The 25,098-nt window shown below is 29.1% G+C and overlaps 1 protein-coding gene across 3 annotated transcripts in view; it reads left to right on the top strand.

The window, feature by feature from the left end:
* Nucleotides 1-8,699: 8,699 nt before the first annotated feature.
* LOC100209354 (septin-7) overlaps nt 8,700-25,098 on the top strand; it is a 65,877-nt gene continuing 49,478 nt past the window's right edge. The window contains exons 1-4 of one of the 3 annotated variants that reach the window (XM_065819971.1): nt 8,700-8,938; nt 14,752-14,970; nt 18,139-18,249; nt 24,103-24,211. In XM_065819971.1, the coding sequence (XP_065676043.1) occupies nt 8,798-8,938; nt 14,752-14,970; nt 18,139-18,249; nt 24,103-24,211 (580 nt within the window). In that variant the 5' untranslated portion in view covers nt 8,700-8,797. Of the gene's footprint in view, nt 8,939-14,336; nt 14,414-14,751; nt 14,971-18,138; nt 18,250-19,734; nt 19,964-24,102; nt 24,212-25,098 lie in introns of those variants that run through there. The other 2 variants (XM_065819973.1, XM_065819972.1) reach the window with 2 other exon arrangements.

The following is a 25,098-nucleotide window of genomic DNA, read 5'->3' as shown; positions in this document are numbered from 1 at the left end:
CGAAACCGAAATTTGAGCCGAAACCGAAAGTACCGAAATTTCGGTTCAGTGAAGCCGTAGCCGAAACCTAAACCGAAATTTCGGCCGAAACAAAAACCGAAATTTCGGCCGAAATTTGAAAATGATTGTTTGAAATCCCTGAGCCTTTTATGATCACCGAATTAAAGCAACAAAAAAAACTATTTTACATATATCTAGCCAATCACCATGTAACATAGTTTGATAAAAACTCTAATATGTCAAGACATTTCAATAATTAAAGGTAATAATTGAAGTTTTTTCTCTGCTAAATACATATTTTTTCATGTTTTCTGGCAAAAGTCTGTTTCTTTCATTTGAAATAATTTCTCCTGCAGTTAAAAACAACATTTTAACTTCGGCAGATGTTGGTGGAGGTCTTAGGAATCTCTTTGCTACTTTTGCCAAACCAAACTTTGCTTTTAATGTTGTTTTCAAATATAAATCTATGAAACTTTTTTTTTTGTTGTTATTTAGGTGCCCCAAGAAGACCTACCTATAGGTCTTGTCACAGAGCACCACGGAAGTGCATTTAACCAGGAAGTTCACGCCCCCTTCATTACCGTGACGCAAAAATATATCCGAAGCTCGTTTTGAGCCTGGATTTCCTGCTTAATAGGATCTCCTGCACTCTAACCACTGCGCCACAGTCGCACAAGAAACTTTAGACCTTCTTTAAACTTTGAATCAATTTTTTAGATTAGGACTGCCGGTAGTTGTATTGCTTTTTCAGTTAAGAGATTTTTTAGAGTAAACCACTTCTTAAATGTGATGAAAGTCCGCTAAGTGATTGAAGTTTTGGATTGTGCGATCCACGAGATATTTTCAAATTGCAAGTTCCGTATTTGAAATCACTAACTGTCACGGTAAAATGGTTCCATAAACCAGTTTTTTATTGATTATTTTCCATTGTAAAATTTAGCACTGAGAAACTTTTGATGAAACTATTAACTACTAAACTTAAAAAAAATCTTTTAAAAGTTTCGGTTCATTTCGGTTGCGGTTTGAACCGAAATTTCGGCCGAAACAGGAAAAGTAAAAAAGTTGTTGAAGCAGAAATTTCAATTTCGGTTTCGGCCGAAGCCGAAAGTTTCCGTTCACTAATTTAAAGGTTCGAATTGTTTCAATTATGAAATCTGCGTGTTCCAATTAAGGAGATTAGTTGACTTGGTTTGAACAAAGTGGTGGTTAGAAAAATCAAATTTATTTTCTACTAATGGTGCGATCAATAGAGTCAAATCATAGTAAAAAGCAAAGTAGGGTTGTTTATATTATTATGTTTTTATAGTTAAATCTTTTTTGATACCAATTAATAACTTTGACGGCTCTTTAAATGATTATAATACTATAATTGATTTATTATATATAAATGATTATAATTAATTTAAATCATTTGAATAATGATTGGTATTACAATCATTTAAATAAAGTTATGTTTGATATCTTGTAATAAAGATAAAAAATCTTGTAATAGAAACACTTTAAGTTTAATATTATAAACAGTATTGTAATTTTAAGACTTCAATTATAATATTAAAATTTAAGATAATAATTTGTAAACTTTTAATTTGTCTGGTTTACAATTTATTTTCCAGTTTACAAATACCAGGTCTATAAGTATGAAATGAGCGTTTTTTTTTCAAAATACAACACTATTTTCTAATGGAAAAGTAAAAAATATTTTATTCAAAGTATTTGCTATTGTTTTCTACACATTTTGACCACCTTTCTGGCAAATCGTAGATACCACGCCAATAAAACTGATCGTTTTTTGAGGCAAACCATTCGGAGACCCATTTTTCGGTTCGTAGGAATTGAAGTGTTGCTCATTCAATGCGTGTCCTATCGATGAAAACAAATAGTAGTCGGAAGAAGCCAAGTCTGGTGAATACGGCAGGTGAGGTAACTCTCCCAAGCCAAGTGATGTTATCGTTTCCTTGACCGCTTTTGCTGTATGACTCGGAGCATTATCATGCAACAAAATTATCTTTTCGTGTCTTCTTGCCCATTCTGGTCGTTTTTCGATCAATGCATGGTTCAAATTGATCATTTGTTGTCGGTAGCGTTGCGTATCAACAGTTTCGCCAGGTTTTAGAAGTTCATGATTCATCACTCCCTTCTGGTCCCACCAAACACAGACCATTGTCTTTTTTCCGAACCGATCAGGCTTTGCAGTTGATGTTGATGCTTCTCCTGGATCTACCCATAATCTTTTGCGTTTGGGATTCTTAAAATAAATCCATTTTTCATCACCAGTCACAATTCGATGCAATACTGACTTCCTTTCGCGTCGTAATAGCAACATTTCACTTGTGGTTTTTCGCTTTTCCATCTGCCTGTCATTTAATTCATGTGGCACTTATTTCCGCACTTTTGGATCTTTTCCATAGCTTTTAAACGGTCAGAAATTGCTGGTTGTGAAACATTTAACATTTCTGCCATTTGTTTTTGACTTAAAGTGTCATCTTCATCCAGTATTGCTTGCAATTCTGTGTCTTCAAACTTTTTTGGTGGTCTTCTACGTTCTTCATTTCGCACATCAAAATCATTATCTCTGAACCGTTGAAACCATCTTTTGCATGTTGCTTCCGATAGAGCATGATCATCATAAGCTTTGACAAGCATTCGATGCGATTCTGCAGCACTTTTCTTCAAATGAAAACAAAAAATTAGTGCTTTCCGCAAGTCATCATTTTTTGGTACAAAATTTGACATTTTTAACACAATTAAAAAATATGATATTGTTTATACAATGACTTGATGTTTACTAAATATGTTTGACAGATGTCATAGCAACAAAATTAAAAAAAAATTAAGGCCCGTTCACAACAAATGTTCTCTATCGATACATTTGTAACTCGACGCTCACTTCATGCTTATAGACCTGGTATGCTTGATAGAAATCTGGTTACATATTTGGTTAACAATTTATTCGTCATACATATTCTAAAAATCTAAACAAATTTTTGCTTTGTGAAAAAAATTGTGAATACATTTGTAACCCATTTATTTGTGGTCTAAACTCTCAATATACTTAATATTAACTACTAGAGGTAAAAGATTCATGCAGGTGTCCACTTGCTGATCTAGCTGAATAACACTTAGTTTGTGTAGAGTTCAAACACAGAGCTTAGATGTCTTTATTATTTATTGATATTCTGCCGTACAATCAACGTATCCATGTTTGCTTGCTAAGCCGCAGCGCGTAGTACCTCCATTGTTTTTCCGGATCTTGATCAATCTTGTTAAGTTGTCTTTACAAAAGCATTGCACACAATTTTTTTTTTGATTTGAAATAATAAACTTTACTTACGGGACATAAATTATCAACAATTAAAACAAACAGATATTTAGATATTTAAGTTAAAGAATATATCGATTTAGGCATTATTATATATAATATGATAATATTACATTTACTATTTGTTTCGAAGCATATACTTCTTCCCTCCAATTTTTGAATTGGTTGAATTATTTTAAAAAAACAAAAATAAATTGCAAAAATTTTGTCAAAAATTAATCAAATTACGTGACAATATTCAAAAACCTGGTTGACAAAATGCATTATAACCTTGCTTTTGTTTTCTTTTTTCTTTTCTTTGGCTAAATTTACTTTTGGAGTTTCTGTTTCAAACTCTGAAGAATATTGTTTTAATTGGATGCAATCATCAAAAAAAGAAAAGTAATGAAATATGGAAATCCCTTTTACTTTATTTGATTTTTGAAATATATCTTGGAGATTTAATTCAATACTTCTTTGAAGAGTATGTTCAGATAAAATTAAAGAAATTCGAAATTTTAGGCTAGTCTTAGAAACAACGTGATATAAATTTCAGCATTGTTGATAATAGCTTTTCTGGTTAGAACCTGATTAAAAGCAATTCTTTTAACAGTTGCTCCAAAGCCATCTACAGGTCCTTTACCATGGCTAGATGCACTGTAGTTCCATTTTATAATAATTTCATACTTTTTGGAGAACTTGAGCACCCGCCATAATAAATCTGTTTTTAAACTGACTTGAAGGGCTTTCTGTCCAAATTCTTAACTCAGCAACTTCTTTAGGTAGGCTTTGAATTAATTTATCAAGAATTACTGATGATGCTTCTTTATCATGAGTTGTACAATCACTAACAAGTGCATGACAGTATTTCATGTTTTGGAACCACGTTACAGAAGTAAAAATAGTTACCTGCTGATGGTTCCAGTGTGCATTTTGAACTTCACTTTGTGAAAAACATTTATAATTTTCAGCGTAATCCATTTGTAACACTGCTATACTATCCACCTCGTTTGTGCTATTTCTGTTAGATTCTAGTCTCTTATGCTGCAGTCTTTTAATAAAGCTATGAGTTAAAAAGGATGGCATCAGTAAGCACAGGTGATCGAACAAGTCTGCCACTGAAGCACCTTACACCATTTGCTTCATCCTTTCATTATTATCTTTCCATTGTTTCCACTCAGCAAAAGCCTCTAAAGTTTCTTTATCACACTGCAATGAATGCTTTTTTTTAAAACCACATTTTTCGTGCTGACACTCTTTAAACCAACATGCTGGTCTGTCTGGATATTGAAGACAAGACTCTGGAAATTTGCTTGAGTATACAGTTATCTTTGCACTGCAGCCGGAAAGTTTTTTTAGTACAAGAATTATATTTTGATGGTATATACAAGTGCATACATTAGCTGGCGTTTGTCGACTAAGGAGGATATATAAAGGTTTTAAACTTGCAAAATTACTTACGTCAATCTTTACATTTTCATTTTCTATTATAAACAAAGCATGCGTCTCTTTTATGCTCGTGTTCATGTGCCATTTTGAATATAATCTTTTTTCCCATTATTTTTTTTTTTTTGTAAATTTGTCTTTTTGTCCAGAAGACATGTGGCTGATATCATCATTTTCACAAAAATTAACAATTTTATTCCTGATTTCGTCAATTAAGGAAGTAACTTCTCTAAAACTATTAGAACATTTTACAATGTTGCAATGTAGTTTAAAGGCTAATTTTAAAACAACTGCTTTTTGATTTGATGGGTTATCGGGTAACATTATTTTTACTTTATTTATAGCTTAAAGAGAAGAAGGTATACTATATGGTTTCTTTTACCAAATTATTTCGTTAGTTTTTTTTGAGTCGCTTTTCTTCATTTAGCTATTTTTTTCCTTTTACAATTTACAAAAAAATATCTTTCTTTCTATATCAACTTTTTGCTTTTTATGATTTGGTAATTTTCTCGTCTCTTTTTTTTTATTCGGTGTTTTTTAACATACTCTTTGTTAAAGTTTGAGCCATTAGTTTATATTACAATCTAAAATAAAAAACAATGACTGGTAATAAGTTATCATTAACAAAAATATTGGAAATTGTAAACTTGAATTTTTTTTTTAAAAACTACTGAAAAAAAATTAAAATTTAAAAAAATTAAAATTTAAAAAACTACTGAAAAAAAATTATTTAACATTTATATAAAACTTTGAAATATACGGTCTATGGAAATTCTGGTATAATTTTGTAAAAAAATTTCTATAGAAAAGCAAAAAAATCCTATAGAAAAATAAGTTTAACAATTCGATAGAAAATGTTTTATTTTATTATTTCAACATATGTTTTAATACCATATGTTTCAAAAGTTTAAAAAAACTCTAGAGAACTTTTTGTTATTTGTTTCTTTATTAAATTTAACTTAAACCTACTCTAAAAAAAACAACGCCACTATCTATTTAAAATGAGTCGTTACTTACAGGACATTGAATTGTTACTTACGGGGCATAAACAATGCATGCATGCCTAAAAAAAGTGCTTAAATCAACAAAAAATTATTTAGATATATAAATTATTTAGTATCTTACGATTGCTATAATTCATTTTATAATTGGAGATCGTTTTTAGGTGTAAATTTAAAAAAAAGATGCTGTTTTTGTTACTTACGGGACAGTCATTTTATTGGGAAACTATAGCAGATAATATATGTTAATTATAAAAAACTTATTTAAGTCAATTGCAATTTTTAAGTTCATATATGATATAACAAATTCATGGTAGTTAAGATCCAAAAAAAATTCCTCTAATAATTTTAGTCTTTTATCAAAATGTAATTTAGCTACGGTTTATATAGTAAGTATGACGTAGGACTTTAATTTGAAATTAAAAACAAAAAAATAACACAAATAACATTATTAATCAAAGTTTAAAAATTTTAAACATATGGTAACCCAATGATAACTTGGTTTTTGTTTGTATTTTTTTTTTTAGTCGAAATAACTCACTTGAGCATGAAATTGCCCAATACTGTTATTCTATAATACAAGTGTTGCAGTGATAAGCACTGACCTATTTATTAATAGAATCAAGGTTTAATGCTTACTCTGGTTATATTTTAAGATATATTTTCCTCTTTGACAAGACCATTCGATCTTTTTTGATGCAATATAATATTGAATAACTTTTAAGGAATAATATTTAGAACTTTATTGTTATATAAGCTTAAATATTTTTTTTTTTTTTCAGTTTCAGTTCAAAAAAAACCTTACAGCCACAGATTCACAGATCCCCAATGATGAGCTTATAGTAAAAAAGTTTCTTTTTTTTTCACTTAGAAATTTTGAAAAGCTAAATAAATGTGTAAACTATGGTACTTTGTACCAATCAACACATTACTTCTCCTTTCCTTACTTTTAGCATTAATTTTTTAGGTGTTGATCGTCAAAGGTTTTAAAAAATCATTAAAGGTCTTAAAAAATCATTAAAATTTTTAAAAAAGTTAAATATGATTAAAAAGTTTTAGTTTTATGTCTATCCACTTTTTAAGTTGGGGAAGGTTGCGTATGTTGAGCATGTTAACAGTGTATTGTTTTATTGCAGCCGAAATATTATGATATTTATACTGATTTTTGCAGATTATCATAATTTAATCTTTCCTCTTAAAGAATATAAATGAATAGTTTATGTGAATAATTCATTTAAAGTGAATAGATCATTTGAAAAAAAAATTTATACCAAAAATTGCGTTATTTTTAACTCACCCAATCATCTCATCTTAAGAAACCAGTTTCCTAAGATGAGCTTTTTTTAATGGAATCAAAAAAACTCAAAACAACAAAAAAATAATCACAAAAAAAATTAAATAAAATTGTATCTTCAAGGACTATACTTAAGTAAAAAGTAATTATCTCAACCATAAAAAAAAAGCAAATCTTTTATATCTCTAAAAAAAGTTAACGATACTATTTTTTGAAAAAACTTTCACTCTTGAAATACCAAATAAAGCTCCGCGGGGAATAACTTTAAAAAAACGCGCTTTTCTTAAAAAAAAGCCGCATTTCATCTTGAGCGTCTAAAAACGTATTATCTTAAACAACTTGACCAAGTACTACCGTAATTTAAATAGCGCGACAATAGCTTATGTATTATTTCTTGTAACCCTTGGAATTAGCAGTAGATAAGCATAAAATATTGAGGATGTAATAAAATTTTGATAACCTTGTTTCGTTCTGACGTAATTACAAAATATTGAATAACAAAAAAACGAGGATGCTAAATTTCTTGAACAGTAAAACAATCAAAGAATATTAACTATACAACCAAGAAATTAAAAAAATCGAACCGTCAAACTTGTATGAATATCCTTAACAAAAAAAAGTTCGCGAAAAAATCATTAGCCTACCCGTAAATAAGGTTAAACCATCTTAGGAACCTGCTCATCTTACGTAACCTTCCCCTACTATAAAGAATTTTAATTTGGTAATATCTTGTCAAACAAAAAAATATGGAAGTTCTTGGACTATAGAATTTAGTTAGGAAGTTTTTCACTGGCTTCACTTGCTTTAATTGCCAGATTTTCTTTTGATTTCCAGATCAACACAAACTAGTTTTATTCCCAGTGGGCTCAGGACGTAAAAAAGACGTCTTTTAAACGTCTTTTGAACGTTTTGGACGTCTTTTGAACGTTCAAAAGACGTCTTATTTAGGTCCTGTGCCCACTGGGTTGGTAAAAAACTATTAAAAGCATTTTTTTAAATCAAGTGAATAGACTCTAAAAATTTAAAAAATTTTTAAACTATGAAAATAAAAAGTGCCATTTTTTGAACTTCTTACTAAACCCTCCTCTCAGCTCAAAAAGTGTGATTTCTTTACCAATTATCACAATCCAATTAGTAGCAAGTTAGAGCAACCGGTAACCAGACATTTGCTTTATATATATTTGCATATTTGCTGTTTGTAAATACTAATGTACTAATAATAATAGCGGTAAATAACTATTACTTAATTTTGGATAGAGAATTAAATGGTTGATAATTTTTTGCATCCATTATAAAAGCATAATGAACATTAAACTGGTGGTCAATATTTCAATTATTATTTTGATTTTAACTGCGAAAAATTGTTTTAAAAACACTTCCCTTATTATTTCCTTTAAAAAAAAAAGGAGTATTACAAATAATTTTTTCGCTGAAGGTAACGGAAAAGCACAATTCAAAACACCCAAACAAAACATTAATAAAAGTTTTATTTTCTACAAATATTCGTTACTATAAAAACATTTTTTTTTAAAAACTCGAAAGTTTTATCATGCCTGTTATTTTATAATTTTTTATTTTAAACTCCACAAAATATTTCACCTAAACATCTCTTGCTGTTTAATCGCTGACTTTGTCAACTCAAGATCACATGAACTATTAAATGAAAACATTCCGAAAAGGTTTGCGGTGTTGTTGCTAATCAAACAAACAAAAAATACAAGTTAAACTTAGTAAAAGTTGAAAAAAAAAAAGAAGAAAATGAGTTCATATAGCAGGAATGCTCTTCGATCAAGAAGCAACACTTTATCAAATTCAAGAAAAATCAGCGAAGATGTGTTTGATGGGTATGTCAATGAAAATAACAATGAGCATGCCATTCTTGGAAGAACAAAGAGTGAGGTCTGATATTTTTAAACTCAAGCTATGTGTTTTTGTAGAATGCTGTAAAATATCGTTTATTGTTTCATAGTAATAGTTTGTACCATTTAATTTTTACTAGTAATTTGAAGAATAATGTCTGATAAACATAAATTTGTGCTTAAAAAAGATTTTTGCTATCATATTTCTTGCAGATTATTTTGTTTGTTTACTTAGTTAGGATACTTAGTAAACATAATTTTTTTTTTAAGTATTTTTTAACATATTGATAATTATCAAAATGTTGTCTTTTTACAAACGCCATTTAACTACATATTGATAAAATGAAGAGGGGCAAGAACTTTTTTGTGTTTGGGGTAGATAACTTTTAGATATGGAGTCAACAAATGCATGGTTATGATTATGCCAGGAAAAAAAAAATTCAAAAAAAACTTTTTCCTACAAACCCTCAAATGTGATGGCTTTTTGTTTAAAAGTTTCTGTTTACTAATCTTAACTAAATTTAAATTCATTAACAGAACTTCCTAGTTAAATGCTCCTCCGCGGTGCTCTGTCACAAAACTTAGATTTTTATGAAGCGACTTAATTACCTTAATCTTAATAATCCAGATAAAAAAAAAGTTACACATTTAAATACACACACACGCGCGCGCGCACACACACACACAAACACACACGTACATACATACATACATACATACATACATACATACATACATACATACATACATACATACATACATACATACATACATACATACATACATACATACATACATACATACATACATACATACATACATACATACATACATACATACATACATACATACATACTTACATACATACATACATACATATGCGCGCATATGTATTTAATTAGAAAAGTTTTGCACCTATTTTTAGGCCTTATAATATTATTTCCTAAAACATAGTCAACCTAAGTCTCAAAAGATGTGGAATCATATTCTGCTTTAAAATAAAATTATATACATGATTTAAAAAAAAAAGAGCGAATAGTAAAAACTTATGCTTACAAAATTTATTTAAAATATAACTATGAGTTTTATCAGACGTAATAGCGACAAAAAATATACGAGGAGTGGAACTTCCAAAGGTGTAAGCCTAAGTAAATTGAATTTCAGAAATTAATAAAAACTGGACAACTTACCGATGCACAACAACAGAACTTGAGATTTTTTCACTTTACACTATTATTAAACTATACTCTACACTATTTTTAATAGTTCTTTGTTATGACAATAAAGTTATTGATCACATATCTATTTTTGTGACGACACTAAAAGCAAATTCATTAGGGGTCATCCATGAAGTACATACGGCAAAAATTTAAAAATTTGACACCCCTCTTTAAAAAGCCTGTAAAAAATGAGTCTTACGCGAGATAAATAATATTCAAAACAAAGCCTAAAACCTTATTTTTGCGGACTCAAAAACAATAACTTAGAGGAACACTATATCCCTCCCCCACCTCTATACCATACGACCTTTTATCTTGCCGAACGAGGATGTTTATTCAGAAAATTAACGTTTCTGTTGGTAAGCTGGTGAGACGGTATAGTTTTATTTTTTTTTTAATTTGTTGTTCATTTAAAAACATTATTACCAAGTACTTGTGATAAATTAGAAAAACAAACATTAACAAGGAGTCTTTTTTTTTAATTAGTGCGTACGTATTTTTATATTGAACACTTCCTCCTTCCCCCATACGCTTTTGTACGCTATTTTAAGACCCCCCATCCTCCCCCTGTGAACGTGCGTACTTTACGGACGGCCCGTTACGCTTGTTTAATAAAGTCAACAGTGATTATATTTCTCCATCAAGTATAAATTTCCTACTGACGGGTTTTCACGTTTCGATCTGTTCTGTTCAAAATTAGCATCGTTTTCATGAAGAAAAGATTTTTTATTAGTTTCTAATATCAATCTTTAAATGTTTTTTTCGTATGCCCAATATAGTTGAACTTCTCTGCCTATTGACATGCTTTAAAAATGAAAATAATTTTCTTACTTAAACATTTTCCATTAAGTGTTGATGAGTTATTCTGACGGCAATTACTCGATGGAGAATTAAAGTTAAAATTACAAGATAAAATTTACTATTAAGTGAAGGACTGATTTTATGTATAACTTTATTGTGTGATGTAAGGATTTTATTGTATGAAGTAAGGATTTTATGTATGATTTTATTGTGTGAAGGATTTTGAAAATGTTTAAAAGTCAGCTGTAGCGGACTTTTACGTTGTTTCTGTTAAAAAGTTCATGAAAATTACGATCTTATGATAGATTCTTAACAATTAAATTTCTTTTTTTTTAATTATGATTCACTCCCAAAAAACAAGCAACCACAATATAGTTGCGTGTTCTAGAAAAAAAGAATAGAGTTATAAAGCAAGGTAACAGTTGATAGAAGACTTGAAAAGTTGAAGGTTGTATGTGCCAGGAAAGCATAAAGATGGGAGAGAGTTCCAAGGGGTTGAAGTGCGGGGAAAAAAATTAGACAAATAAAAGTTTTTAGAACATGCAGAGACAGATACAAAAAATGAACAAAACTTTCCTGAATGACGAGTCAAGCGAGAATGAGTCTTAGTTGATGGAACTAAAGATGATAGTTCCTTTGGGTAGCGTCCATGAGCAGTGTCCATGAGCAGTGTCCATGATAGTATTTCTAGAAAAGAGAAAGAGATGCAGCTTTACAGCAATGGGAAAGAAGCTTAAGCTTAGCAGATAGACCGGGTCCAACTATGTTTACAATGCATTTTTGGACCCTGTCTAGAAGAGATAGAGCGTCATTAGAAGAACCAACCTAAATATGACAACAGTATTCCATACAAGGACAAGTAAGAGATTTGTAGAGGTAGAGAATGGAGTCAGGAGTAAGAAAATGGAGAGCACGATAAAGTGAAGCAACCTTAGCTGATGCTAATTTAGCAATTGATTGTATATATGGTTTCCGTGAAAGGCAGTTGTAAACGATTATGCAAGAAGACGTGAAGAAGAAGACTCAGTGAGAGGGTTGCCATTCATAAATATAGGAATCTCGATAGTATTACGATAGTTGTTTGTAGTAAATAACTGAATTTTGTTGGAGTTAAAATTTATAAGCCAATCTAAGCTCCAATCTGTTACAGAAGTGAGATCAGATTTAAGATCGGCTGCCTGTTCTGTGTTTGTTTTCACGTTTATTAAAAAAGATAGGTTACAAGAAACATTGTTTTGTGCTCGTAATTTTTTTTTTTTTTTTTAGAATTTGGTTTAGAATGGCAGTGTTTTTCTCTTTAAATCCGCTTGACTTAAGGTACTGTAAAAATATTGTAAAAAGGTGATGCTCAAACTAATATTTACGCAAATAAATATTTTTTTATCCGTTTCGATATTATCGCAGATATATAGGGTGAGGCAAAATTAACTCCCCCATTTGGTTTGCTTACAATTTTGAAATAAATGAAAGATCTTTGTTTTTTTTCAAATAATATGTTTATTTAGCATTTAAATTTTTTGTTTGTCAATTTTCAAAAATGATATCAACTAAATGTCCGTCTTTAGCGGTTCAGCTCAAATCAGCTCTTTTTGTTGAATTTTTCATTACTTTTTTGAGTATTTCAACCAGTATGTTTTCTATTTCTTGTCGATCATTGTTTTTCAGTTGATCAAGAGTTTGGGGTTTATTCACGTACACCTTTTCTTTTAAATAACCCCATAATAAGAAGTCTGGAGCTGTTAAATCAGGTGATCTTGCAGGCCAATGCAAATCACCAAAACGAGAAATTAATCGACCTGGAAAAAAGTCTTTCAAAATCCGTGTTGTTTCTTTGGCTGTATGTGGTGTGGCACCGTCCAGTTGAAACCACATATTGTCCAATTTTGTTCTTCCATTTGTGGCATAAAAAGTCTCTGATCATTTGTCGATAATTATCACCAGTAACAGTTGTTGTTTGTCCATTTTCGTCTTCAAAAAAAATAAGGTCCAATGACATTTTTGGCATGAATTGCACACCAAACTGTTCTTTTTTGTGGATGCAATGATGTTTCGTGAATGATTTGTGGGCTTTCACTACCCCAGAATCAAGAATTTTGTTTATTGACATGGCCACTGAGATGAAAATGTGCTTCGTCATTATCATTTTTTGGCTAAAATTATCAATTTCTCTCGCAAGACTCAAAATGACATTACTGTACTTCAAACGCTGATTATGGTCTCTGAGCTATAGGTTTTGCACTAACTGGATTTTGTAAAAGAAAAGGTGTAAATCTTTTTTCAAAATTCGTCTAAGAGAGCGCTGAGAAATGTTTAATTGTTGAGCACGTTTTCTTGTTGATGTTTTTGGTGACTCTGCAACACTTTCACGAACACGAGCGATATTTTCTTCAGAGCGGGCGGTTCTTGGTCTTCCTAAATGGCGAGAGTCTAAAGTTGTTCCGTACTGTTCAAATCGATTTGATAAAGCATGAACTGTTTTCTTATCAGGTGCTGATTGATTACGATGTCTTTTTCGATATTCTTGTTGAGTTAACACAACTGACTTAAATTTTGAAAAAAAATAGTCACGATTTCCGCACGTTGTTGTGGATTGAATTTATTCATAATTAATTTTGTGCTATTCTACTTTACAACTGTAAAAAAAAAATAATCACCGGTAATATCAAAATAAAAAATAACAGCTCTTTCAAATAGGGGAGTTAATTTTGCCTCACCCTGTAGATTTTAGAATATTTAGATGATGGTTCGAGGCCATCATCTCTATATCAACTGCTAGTAGTTAATACGTATTTTTTGCAAATTATGTATAGGCCTAATAGCTCGCACAATTCGGCTCCGTCAAAACATCCAATTGAAATTATAAAATCAAAATCTTCTGATTTTTTAATCTGCATATTATTTCTTGTAAAAAGTAAGGTTTTTCAGAATGTTGATTATTAAAATTTTTTTTTTCAAAAAACACTCACATGTGCTTGTGTGTTTTGTAAAAAAAAATTTTGGTTGTTTTGTATTTTGATTTTTTAACTGCAATTGCTTCATAAACGTTTCTTGATATTACTGGAAATATTTTTCTTAATTCAGAAATTTCCGGTGAACAAACATAGTTTTTAAGAGAGGTTTTGTTTTTGATCAGAAAACTTTATATGTACAATTTTATTTATAATTTTTTTCAGTTTGTTATCTCGTAAAGATACTTTTAAGTATACTTGCAATGCCTGTTCCTCGCGTCGCTTGGTGTATTAAATCTTTTCTTTAAAAAAAAAAATAAAGAAAAAAACCATTTGACTTTTTCCCTTGCTTCTTTATGTTTAATTTTTTTTTATTATGGTTTTAATTTTCTGTCAAACGTATTGTCGTTGCGCCAAATAAATCAATTAAATTTAGACGGATTTCTTATTTGATTTGTAAGTTGTATATGTTTATTTAAGTTGTTTACACGCGATGATGGGTTTGTCTTAACTAACAGAATTGGAAAATATAATCATTCTTTAGATGTTCGTTTCATTGGCTTTACTTTTTAATAAGTTTAATATTTCTTTTTACTTGATAAAAAATTCAATACTTATATAATTTATTAAATAAACATTCTAAAAAAAGAATACAATGAAAAATAGTTTTATAGTGGTTTCTTTATGTGGCTGGAATTTTGTTTGAATTTATATTACGTTTTTACTTGCAGTTATTTTGACAATTTTTTTATTATAGCAATAAAATAAACTCGCTAAAAATTTAACACGTTTCTCTTATATTTTTTTGTTATTGTTTAAAAGTTTTTTTGTTACTGATGAAAGTTTTTTTTAAATAACTTGGTGATACAGTGTATTAATTTTAGGGAAAAGATTTTGTTGAGGAATCGGGTAATTTAAAATCAAAAGACAAAAATCAGAACACCAATCTTATAGCACGAATGAGCGAAGGCGTTCGAGGAAGTACGATGAAAAAAGGTAAAGTTGTATCGAGCGCTACAAATTTTATACGAAAAAGAAAAGAAAAGTGGAGACCATCCTTAAACGGAAGCGAGGATCCGCACGAAGGAAGTAATAAAAACGAGGCAAGTATAATTTTTGATTTTATTTAAGCTCTGTTAGTTGCTCTGTAAGCAAAATAACTTTCAGACAGTTTTTTAGATATTTTTAAAAAAAAAAACTTTTTTTGTTGTTGGCAACTGTAGACATTATGTTAGGTTTTACAAGCATCGATATTCAAGGTTTCATGTCAATTCTTTTGATGAAATTCAATAGTAAACTTACAAAAAAAACTAATTAAAAGTTTACACAACAACGCATTACAGATCAAAATTACATCATTATATTGTTACTAAGAGACCCATCATCCAGAGAAGTCCATTTTTATAAGGTTTACAATTTGCTACGTTGGAATTATCTCAACATATTTGAGTTTTGAAATAAAACGATTTAAAAACAAAAACTTTAGGAGACGGCATACAAAATCTTTTTAAAACTTAAAATTTTATACTTTTTACATTTAAATTAGGTTTTAATACAATAAAAAAACATTATTTGAAGTTCTTCAAAAAAAAAAATCCTCTTAGCTCCTGCGATAGCTAAGATTTGTTACGAGTGAAGTTGAGTGTGTGTACGGTTATTACTAGTGAAGTTGAGTACGTATATGAGTATGATTGAGTACGGTTGTACGAGTATGATTGAGTGCGTGTATGAGTATGTACGAGTAGTGATTACTAGTGAAGATGAGTGCGTGTATGAGTATGTTTGATTATGACTTCGTAATACATGTAGCTCAAGCAGAATAAATAAAAATAACAAATCTTACTATAATCTAAATATGTTTTTGCAAAAAATTAACTACCTATTTAGTTTACGTAAGAACCGCGCTCTGCACATTTTTAGAAAACGTGTAGGTTGACATTTAAACGTTTGACGTTCAAATTTGACGTTTAAATTAAAAGTTTGTCAGTTAAACATTTGGCGTTTAAAGTTAAACAATGCAATATTTTAGGAATAAAAAAATATCATTTTATGAAAATAAGAGACAATCGATACTCGTTTTAATATAGAATATGGTTGAAAATACGCTGCAGTTTGTGCTCTCTAATATACATAAGGTTTAGGCTGTGGTAGGAACCACAATACTCATCTTTTGTGTCTACTAGTGAAGACATACTAATGACTATTGTTGCTGGAGAAGTTTATTTGAAAACAAGCTTGCAAATTTTCACGTTGATGTGTTTATAGTCTGCTTTAATGTGTAACAATAAAGCATTTTAAACTGTAAGTTAAGATCTTAAACTGTAAGCTAGCATAATTAACAGTAGAAACCCTAATTGAAGTCGATCTACTTATCGCTGTCAACAGGATCATTGTAAATTATATGTAATTTTTTAAAGTCTGTTGGCGTACAACATCATGTTGACTTTGTTTTAAATTCAGGTGCTCACCGAGTTGCATTCTTTTTGAAATGCTTTAGTAAACCGTTTTTCATCAGTTTTGAGATGACCGTTATATATAAGTCATCTGCAACAAAATTCTTGTGTTGCTTAAGTTAATGTTGGTGGATCAAATAAACCTAAACTAATGATTCAAAAAATGCTAGAGTGTTTAAAAGTATATTTATTGTCATAGTGTGGACTCACCTACTCAAGGATACTTTTTGTCATGATTTCACGATTCTTTGTTAGCATAATGAACTCCAAACTAATTTTACTGCTTTACTGCGTCCATTAATGCATTTAGTTGTTTAATCAATATGTGTTCCTTATTAAAAATTTATTTATAATACCTGCTTAACGTTTTATTCATTTTTTAAATAATATTTAGTTTGATTTAATATATAAAAGGAGCCATTCAAATTATAAATGAAATAAATGTTCTCAATCTCAATATAAGACAATAAAGACTTTAGCAACCCTCGGAATTACGAAAAAATGAGGTCGGCAATAATTTGCCAACCTCAATCTTTTAGAGGTTGGCATCAGATTGGCAAAACAAATTTGATACAAAGGTCTTACCATAAAACATAGAAACGAGGTTGGCAGTTTTTGCCGACCTCAAACACTTTAAGGTCGTCATTTCGGTCGGTATTGCCGAATGTCAACTCTAATGGGGTGCTTTAGTAAAAGAGCGCGATATATAACAATTAAAAGCCTTTTTTTTTTTTGAACTACTGAAAACCTCAAAGTATTTAAAAATTGTAAAGTTTCAAATATATAACTTTAAATTTATAAAAAGTTTAAAAAGGTTTTTGAACAATTAAAAACTTTTGCGGCACCATATATCATGTCAGTTCAAATTAAGTTCAAAAATTTTTACTTTATTCGTATTTTATAAACTTATTAAACTTATAAATTTATAAGAAATATAATTATCATATAAATATTAACACAGATTTTTCAAATCCATGGTCAACGCCGGGATTCCTCCTTCCCCCAATCTTTTTTTAAAGGCATTTTTTTTTAATAGAAATTTTAAGATATGGAGAAATAACTAAAAAACTGATGTTCATTATTTTTTCGATTTATGTACACATACTTGTGGTTTCAGGGCCGATTACATGGTTTGCGGTGGTGGTGAGTCACAATTGTCAATTTCTTTTTTTAGAAATTGACAATTGTGGTCCTGAAACCACAGGTATGCGTACATAAATCGAAAAAATAATGAACACCAGTTTTTTAGACAAAAAAAAAAAAAAAATTAGAATAATCGCAAGACATGACTTTTAGATTAAGGAAACCAAAAATAACCGTAATACCCTTATAAAGAGTAGGCAGTAATATAGTGATGAGGTTTTTTTGGTATTTGAAGAAAAAAAATTTAGGATTGCCCTAAAATATGTTTTTAGGTATTGTTAATATTTTTAACTTGTTTTAATACAACTTTTATTAATCTCCGATGAATGATTTTACATTACAAACTACAAGAAATTCGTACAATAATTTCTATAAGTAAAATGAAGCAAAGATTTATACTCGTACAAAAGTTTTTATAGTAACGAAGATTTATAATGAATGTGTAAAGTTTTTTTTTGTGAAGATTCTTTTAATTGACACACGTCTACAAATTGTAAGAAAATATGCATAATTTATAATATAGATATCCTAATGTATAAAATATATAATCAAATAAGATTTACTAATTTATAATATGTATAATAGCATACATAGCATCAATTTTAAACACTATCGCGAACCTAGATAGAACATAATGTGGTAACTTATATTTATCAGAAACATTTTTTTGTCTAGAGTGTTTCGCCACTGTCGCCAACTGACTCCGGTATTAACGCTTCAAATGACGATGCATTGTACGACGATGGCTCGGAAGGATCATCTATTGTTGATAGCAGTTTTAGTATGGTAAGTTTAAAGTTTAAACCTCCTCTTGAGACGAAACGTCCTCAATTTCATTTTCATTGTAAATAGTTAAGAGTGATTAGAAAATTTGATCCCTACCATTTGTTTCAATGGTGGCGCTTTTTAAAAGTTGCGGTTGTTAGAGCGTAAATTTTAAAAATTTGTGCTTTCCTCATAGTTGTCTCTCAGGCTATGAATTTTTTTTCTTTCTGTTTAACATAGTATAAATATCATTTTTACAATGTACGTATGCATATAGATAAAGTAAAAGTACAAAAGTACTTTATTTTATCCATATAACTTACAAGTTGTAAGTTACAACTGCAACAAAATAAAGCGGATAGAGGTTCAAAGATAAAGATAACATTACGTTTTTACAACTTTTTCTTAGAGACCTTATGTACAAGTTTAAATAATATGTCATAATGGTAAAAAACTCGTATTAAAACTAATAATAATAACAACAAAGTTACCGTTAAAATAGTCAAAACAAAAATAGGATAATTAAAAAAGAAAACTTTTCTAATGATCAAATTTTATTAGTTTCTTTTTCTTGTGTTAGACGCTTGAATGAATTTAATGACTTCGCCATAAATTTAAATTCCTTTTGACAGTCATTCCATAATTTAAATCCTCGATAAGATATACAAAATTCTGAATTTATTACATTTCCGAGGCAACTTATAGTTGTTAATTCCATTTGATCTTAGATCATACTTTTCATTTAGATTTATTTCAAGCTTGTTGTTTAGGTTTGCTGGCAAATAATATTTGTAGTATATATACATAAAAATTAGATGCTGATAGATATTTATTTCAAATATATCCATCATTTTCATATCTTTCATAAAAATTTTTGCGTGTTCTCTTTTATGCTTAGAGTATGAGATTCGGCAAGCGTGTTTTTGTAGCTTATAAATTTTTCAAAGTTTTGTTGTTTGCGTACCTGCCCATGATATATTTGCATAGTTAATTAAACAGTTAATTAGCCCAAAATATTTTTAATTTTTAATGCGTCTTTGTAACTTCTTAGGTATCAAACATACGTTTAATAAATGTTGGAATATTGTTTAAATGTTTTGACTTAGGTCAAACGCTGGTCCAATTAAAGGTTCAAATAAGAAACACCAGTTGTTAAAAGCCTAAGTTTATATATACATACTTTAAAAACATCTGAACTAAAAAATTACAACATATTTTAATGACATTCTTAAAACTAAACAATTTGAATTTTTTCTCTTTTTAAGTATCCTAAAAAATAGTTTTGAGTAGTAAACGCTTTCGCAACTGCTATAATTTTGTTTTAAAATCCTATTTTATTTGTTTTGTTTGCAAACAAAGTTTTTTGGTATTTTAATTGTTGAAATAATTTTAAATAGTTGTCATAATTTATTTTATAACAATTGTTTTCCTAATAACAAGGTTAACTTAATTAAGCAATCAATTAAATCATTTGTTAAATAAATATTTATTGAAAGTTCATCTTTTAATGGCTTTTTGTTAGGTTTAACAGCAGGATTTTGCGCAAATTTGCGATTCTGCGCAATTACTATTGACAAAATGTCAGAGTTAAGAATGAAGATGCAACAAGCTTTGTAAACAAATACAAATAACTGTTTTGTAGAAAAAATTCTTTATAATTTGAATCTATAACAACGTTTTTTAAATAATAAGTTATTATAAAGCTGTTTATATGGTTGAAGAAGGAAATTTGCCGGTAAACATGTACTTTTTTTTTTGAAGATTCGACTCAAACATCCTGTGTAACTTTGCAAATATTAAAAATTGCAAATAATTTTACCTCCCTACCGAATAAAGTACGTTTAAATGAAAAATAAAAATTACTGATGTTTAAAAATTTCACACGTTTATTACTATTTAGTTCAATAAAATTCTTATACTTATATTTAAGCATCTACACTTACAATTTTTGTACTTATAAATATACAACGTTAAATTTTTTAAGACTCGAAGTTTTTTTTTATAGTAGTTTTGATCTTACTAACTTTAATTTAATATTTAATTAGAAGTTCTTACTGTAGTTCTTTCAAGTATTTGCTACTTATAATATTGAAAATTATAAATAAACTCATCTTTATTTCTTCCAAGTTAAACGAGTTTTTATTTTCTTTAAGTCTGTTATGTGAATTTATGATAGGTATATTGTTGATAAGGTCTATGAAATATCTCTAAAAAACTCTTTATATTTTAGTTTCTTATTTGTTGTAATTCATAACTTATCCTCTGGTATCATACATTTTTCTTATATTAAAATACAAGTATGTGTGGCAGTTTTGTGAAAATCTTGAATAATCTGATTTAATGATAGAATTTATAGGAGCACTCTTATATATCATGTATGCCTTTCCACGCACACCTTGTTAAGTACTTTAAAACTTAAGATTTTTTCTTATGCAAAATATTGACCTTTATTAGTTTAAAATAAAATAACAAACACAATAAAGTTAAGTACTCATTTTAAACAAGCACCAAAATTAAAATTTCTCAAAGCACAAAAGATAAAACAATTATTCAAAAATGTAAATTTTTTATTAATGATCATTAGTGACATATGGATGAAAAAGTTGAAACTTATTTTAAATGATTTAAATAATTCTATGTTTACACTTACTTATATAATTTATAATATATGACTATAAAAATTAAACGCCTTAACACATCCACAAATAAATTTATTCATAGATACATACATACATACATACATAATGTTATGAATCTATGTTGTATCCTTTTGATCTGAATAGGATACAACATACATACATCCTACAGTATGTTGTATCCTATTGTCTGCTAATTACTACTGTTACATTGAACTGAAATCTTTTGGATTCTAAAGGCTGTAGTGAGTAAGGCTAAAAGGTTGTGAATTTTGGATGGTAAAACAGTCTTCTCCGTTTAGCCAGCGCTTTTGTGCTTAAGTCTTTTTGCGCTCACCCACACGCCTGCAAAGACTTAGGCAAGCGCTTGCCAATAAATAAAAGCGTTATATTTTAAATCGCAACAAAAAACTTTTTTGTTTATTTGTTCAACTTTCATGAAAAATAGCCTTTTTTTTAACTTGTTTTTTTTTTAACTATTTTATATAGTATTTATTCAAAACGATCTTTTTTCTATTTTTATTTAAATTTAAATAGCAGAAGAAAAAATTTTTTTTTCAAAGCCGCACAAGCTAACTTAAAAATGATCATCCTGCCAGCGCTTTTTTAGGAGCTGGCATTAAATTTCAAACGAAGAAGACTGGTAAAATTTCTGGTAGTAACAGATTTAATATGTTCAATTTTAATCTGCTATTTCATAATGACATATAACTAGGGATGAAACAAATAGTAATTTTGGTTAATACTGAGTATCTAGCTAGTTTTTTGCCTAAAGCTCTAAACATTTGATGGTACTTAAAATATTCTGCAGATAAAAGGTTTTGTTCTGCATCAGTCTAATGTGTATATTTACTACGCATTGGTCTATGTTTTATTTGCGTGTGATTATTGAATCCTTCCTTTCTAATCGTAGTATAAAAGTTGTCCTTGATGGACAGCACTCTTCTTCTTATTCTGTAACTTCAGGGGTTCCTCAAGGTTCTATCCTTGGCCCTATACTCTTTTTAATTTACATTAATGATCTTCCAGATATTCTCACATCTAAGGTGGCATTGTTTGCTGATGGTACTACCATTTATTCTTGTCATGATAAGAAACTCACTTCTGCTACGGAATAAGGCTCACAGTGGCTGGTGAACTTCAATACAGATAAAACTCAATTTTTTTCAGCCAATTGTTATCACAATAATGTAGATCTTCCTATATTTATGAACGGGGATGTACTCGATGAGTCATCTACTCTTCATCTTCTAGGATTAACTCTTACATCCCATCTTTCTTGAAAACCATATATCAAATCAGTTGCAAAATTAACATCTGCTAAGGTTGCATCTCTTTATCGAGCTCGTCACTTTTTTACTTAGGATTCTATTCTCTATTTCTATTAATATCAAATCTGGCCTTGTATGGAATACTGTTGCCATATCTGGGGCGGGTCTTCTAATGATGCCCTTTTTCTTTTAGACAAGGTGCAAAAACGCAACATAGTTGGATCTGCTCTTGCGGTCAACCTCCAATCATTATCACATCATCGTAATGTTGCTTCTCTTTCTCTTTTCTACAAATACTATAATGGGCACTGCTTTAAAGAGCTAGCGCTCTTGTGCCATTAACTAAAGTTCATTCTCGTGTTACTTGTCCTTCAATTAAGTGTCATCTTTTTTCTGTGACTGTTCCTAAGTGCTCCAAAAACGCTTATTCATCTAGTTTTTTTCTTCGAACATCAGCTCTTTGGAATTTGCTTCCTTTATCTTGCTTTCCTGATTCATATAAGTTGCAATTCTTTAGTCGTCCGTCAATCGTTATCTTGCTCTACAATCTTCATCTTTTCTCTTTCAGTAACTTCCAACTTTAATTAGTGGTTGCTTGCAGCCTTGTGGAAGCGAAAATGTTTAAAAAAAAAAGAAAAGGTGTGTGTTACATTAGGTTTTGCACCTGCGGGAATTCAAAATATTATTTCATAAAGTGATTTTGAGTGTAAAAGTAAGCTGTCTCTTTGTTCATAACTGATTATGATTCTTTAAACAATTTAACATATGCTCATTAAGAATTAAGAGTTAAGATCTTCACTGTAAACTTAGCTTTTTTATGTTAATTTGCCTCCCCAAAGCTGAGAAGGTCATTACAGTCAAGGAGGCTACCTTAATTGTGGTAACAAACCTCTGATGAACAAGTTAAGATTAAAGGAGCAGCCATGGCGCAGTAGTTAGAGTTTTGGCTCAGAACCCTGAGGTCCGAGGTTCAACGGCAGCCTTAGCCCAACAAGTGACATTGGTACTGAAGTAGGTGTGAACTTCTTGTTAAATGCTCTTCCACGGTGCTCTGTGATAAGACCGTAAGGACTTCTGGGAGCACCTAAAATAACTTTAAAAAATAAAAAGGGAGTTCAACTAGAAACAAGTTAAACTCTTGTTATATCTGTTTAAAAATGAAATATTGGTTTAAGTTGTTAGTACTTGTATTATTTATTTATATAGTTTCTAATAATTTGTAACAAATTATTAGAAATTTATAATATTTCTAATAATTTGTTATATTATTGATTTCTATTTTTAACATATTAATTTGGATATAGACTAGTAAATAAAAAATATCAAGTAGATAAGAAACAAATCGATGTTTTATGTTGTTTTGTGTATAAGTATGGGTTTTGGTTCGCACTGTCCTCATATTTTTTTTCACACTTAAAAAGCTGAATTAAGTTATTGTGAGTTGTGATACCTGAAAGTATTTCTGGTCTTCAATTTTTCAGTTTATTAAATCTTTAAATTCTGTTATTATCATTAAACTCAATAACTAGTATTCCATAAAAATATTTATCCATTAATCCCAAAACAAAATTTTTCAGTTTAAACTTTAGTAGTTGTAATAAAGTTAAGTAATTATCGCATCAAGTTATCATCAGATAGAAAATCATCAGATAGAAAATTAAACCAAATAGTACAATGTACTATTAAAAATAGTAAACATAAAATATATATTTTTTTATATAAAGCTGTGAATCCAATTAGTCTGAATAACTTTAGCAATTACGAAGTGATTGATAACTGCAATAGCTGATTTTTATATATATATTTTTTAACTACGTCTTTTAACTAAATTAACTAAATATTGTCTGAGTAAATGTTAGTAAATATCAATGATATTTACTAACATTTACTTTGACAAACTAAAAATGGAGGTGTTTAAATAATATGAAGCTAGTTTGTAGTTTAAAAAAAAAAACTTTTTTCTTTAGCCAGTTGGCAAAAAAGGACTTGAAAACTATGTTGGGTTTGCAAATTTGCCTAATCAAGTCTTTCGTAAAAGTGTCAAGAAAGGATTCCAGTTTACTTTGATGGTTGTGGGTGAGTTTTTGTTTTAATTATGTATTACATTTATATTTTATTATTTTACACAGCGCTGGAAGAGTTCTATTAAGTAAGCCGATTTCAAATTAACTTATTTAATGGATCAATATCAGTTATTCAAATCAATCTTAAATGTGAATAGTCTCTAGGATTATATATGCGATATGTGCGGTTAACCATTAACCATTAAAAGGTTAACTATAGTCATAGATTATATTAAAACTAAGTCAAGTAATTATTGTCAGTTAGGATGTTCTGTTTTATACTCAAACTGTGATGCTATAGTTTGAGCACCTGACTAAATAAACACAATTTTAGAAGGTAAATAAATTGTATTATTTGATAGTAGTTTAATTTTAGTTGATATTAATTTATGAAAATAAAACAACAACAAATAGGACTCACTCTAAAGCATATACATGAACTAAAAAAATAAACTTTGTACCATTATGTACAGTTATTAGAAAATCAAACAATTTTTAATAAAATTAATTTAAGCATTCCAATGTTTTATACACACAGAAGCTTTGTATTTAAAATAAAAACGAAGTAGTGTTTTTAACAAGTTGCAATAACAAAATTTAATTTTTTATAAATTATGTTTGTATATTAAAATTATTCAATTTGGCTTTGTTGTAAATTATAAAAAGAACTTTGCAAGATCTTTATGTTTATTTATACTAAAAGTATTTCATAGGATTTGATTTTTTAATTTATAATAATTATATTGATTAAATGAAACTCTATTATTTTATTTTTCGATAGTATATGCAGGCTTGACTAGGAAGGCGTGCGATTTCACATCATAATATGATCACGCAAATACTCTGATTTTGAAAACTTGACCACGGCTGTTAATATGTTTTGAAATTTGTATACATTTT

This window comes from Hydra vulgaris, chromosome 15, assembly GCF_038396675.1.
Source record: "Hydra vulgaris chromosome 15, alternate assembly HydraT2T_AEP".
NCBI classification, from domain to species: domain Eukaryota; kingdom Metazoa; phylum Cnidaria; class Hydrozoa; order Anthoathecata; family Hydridae; genus Hydra; species Hydra vulgaris.
The sequence above is the reverse complement of the archived record's forward strand: the minus strand, read 5'-3'. Positions and strand labels throughout refer to the sequence as shown.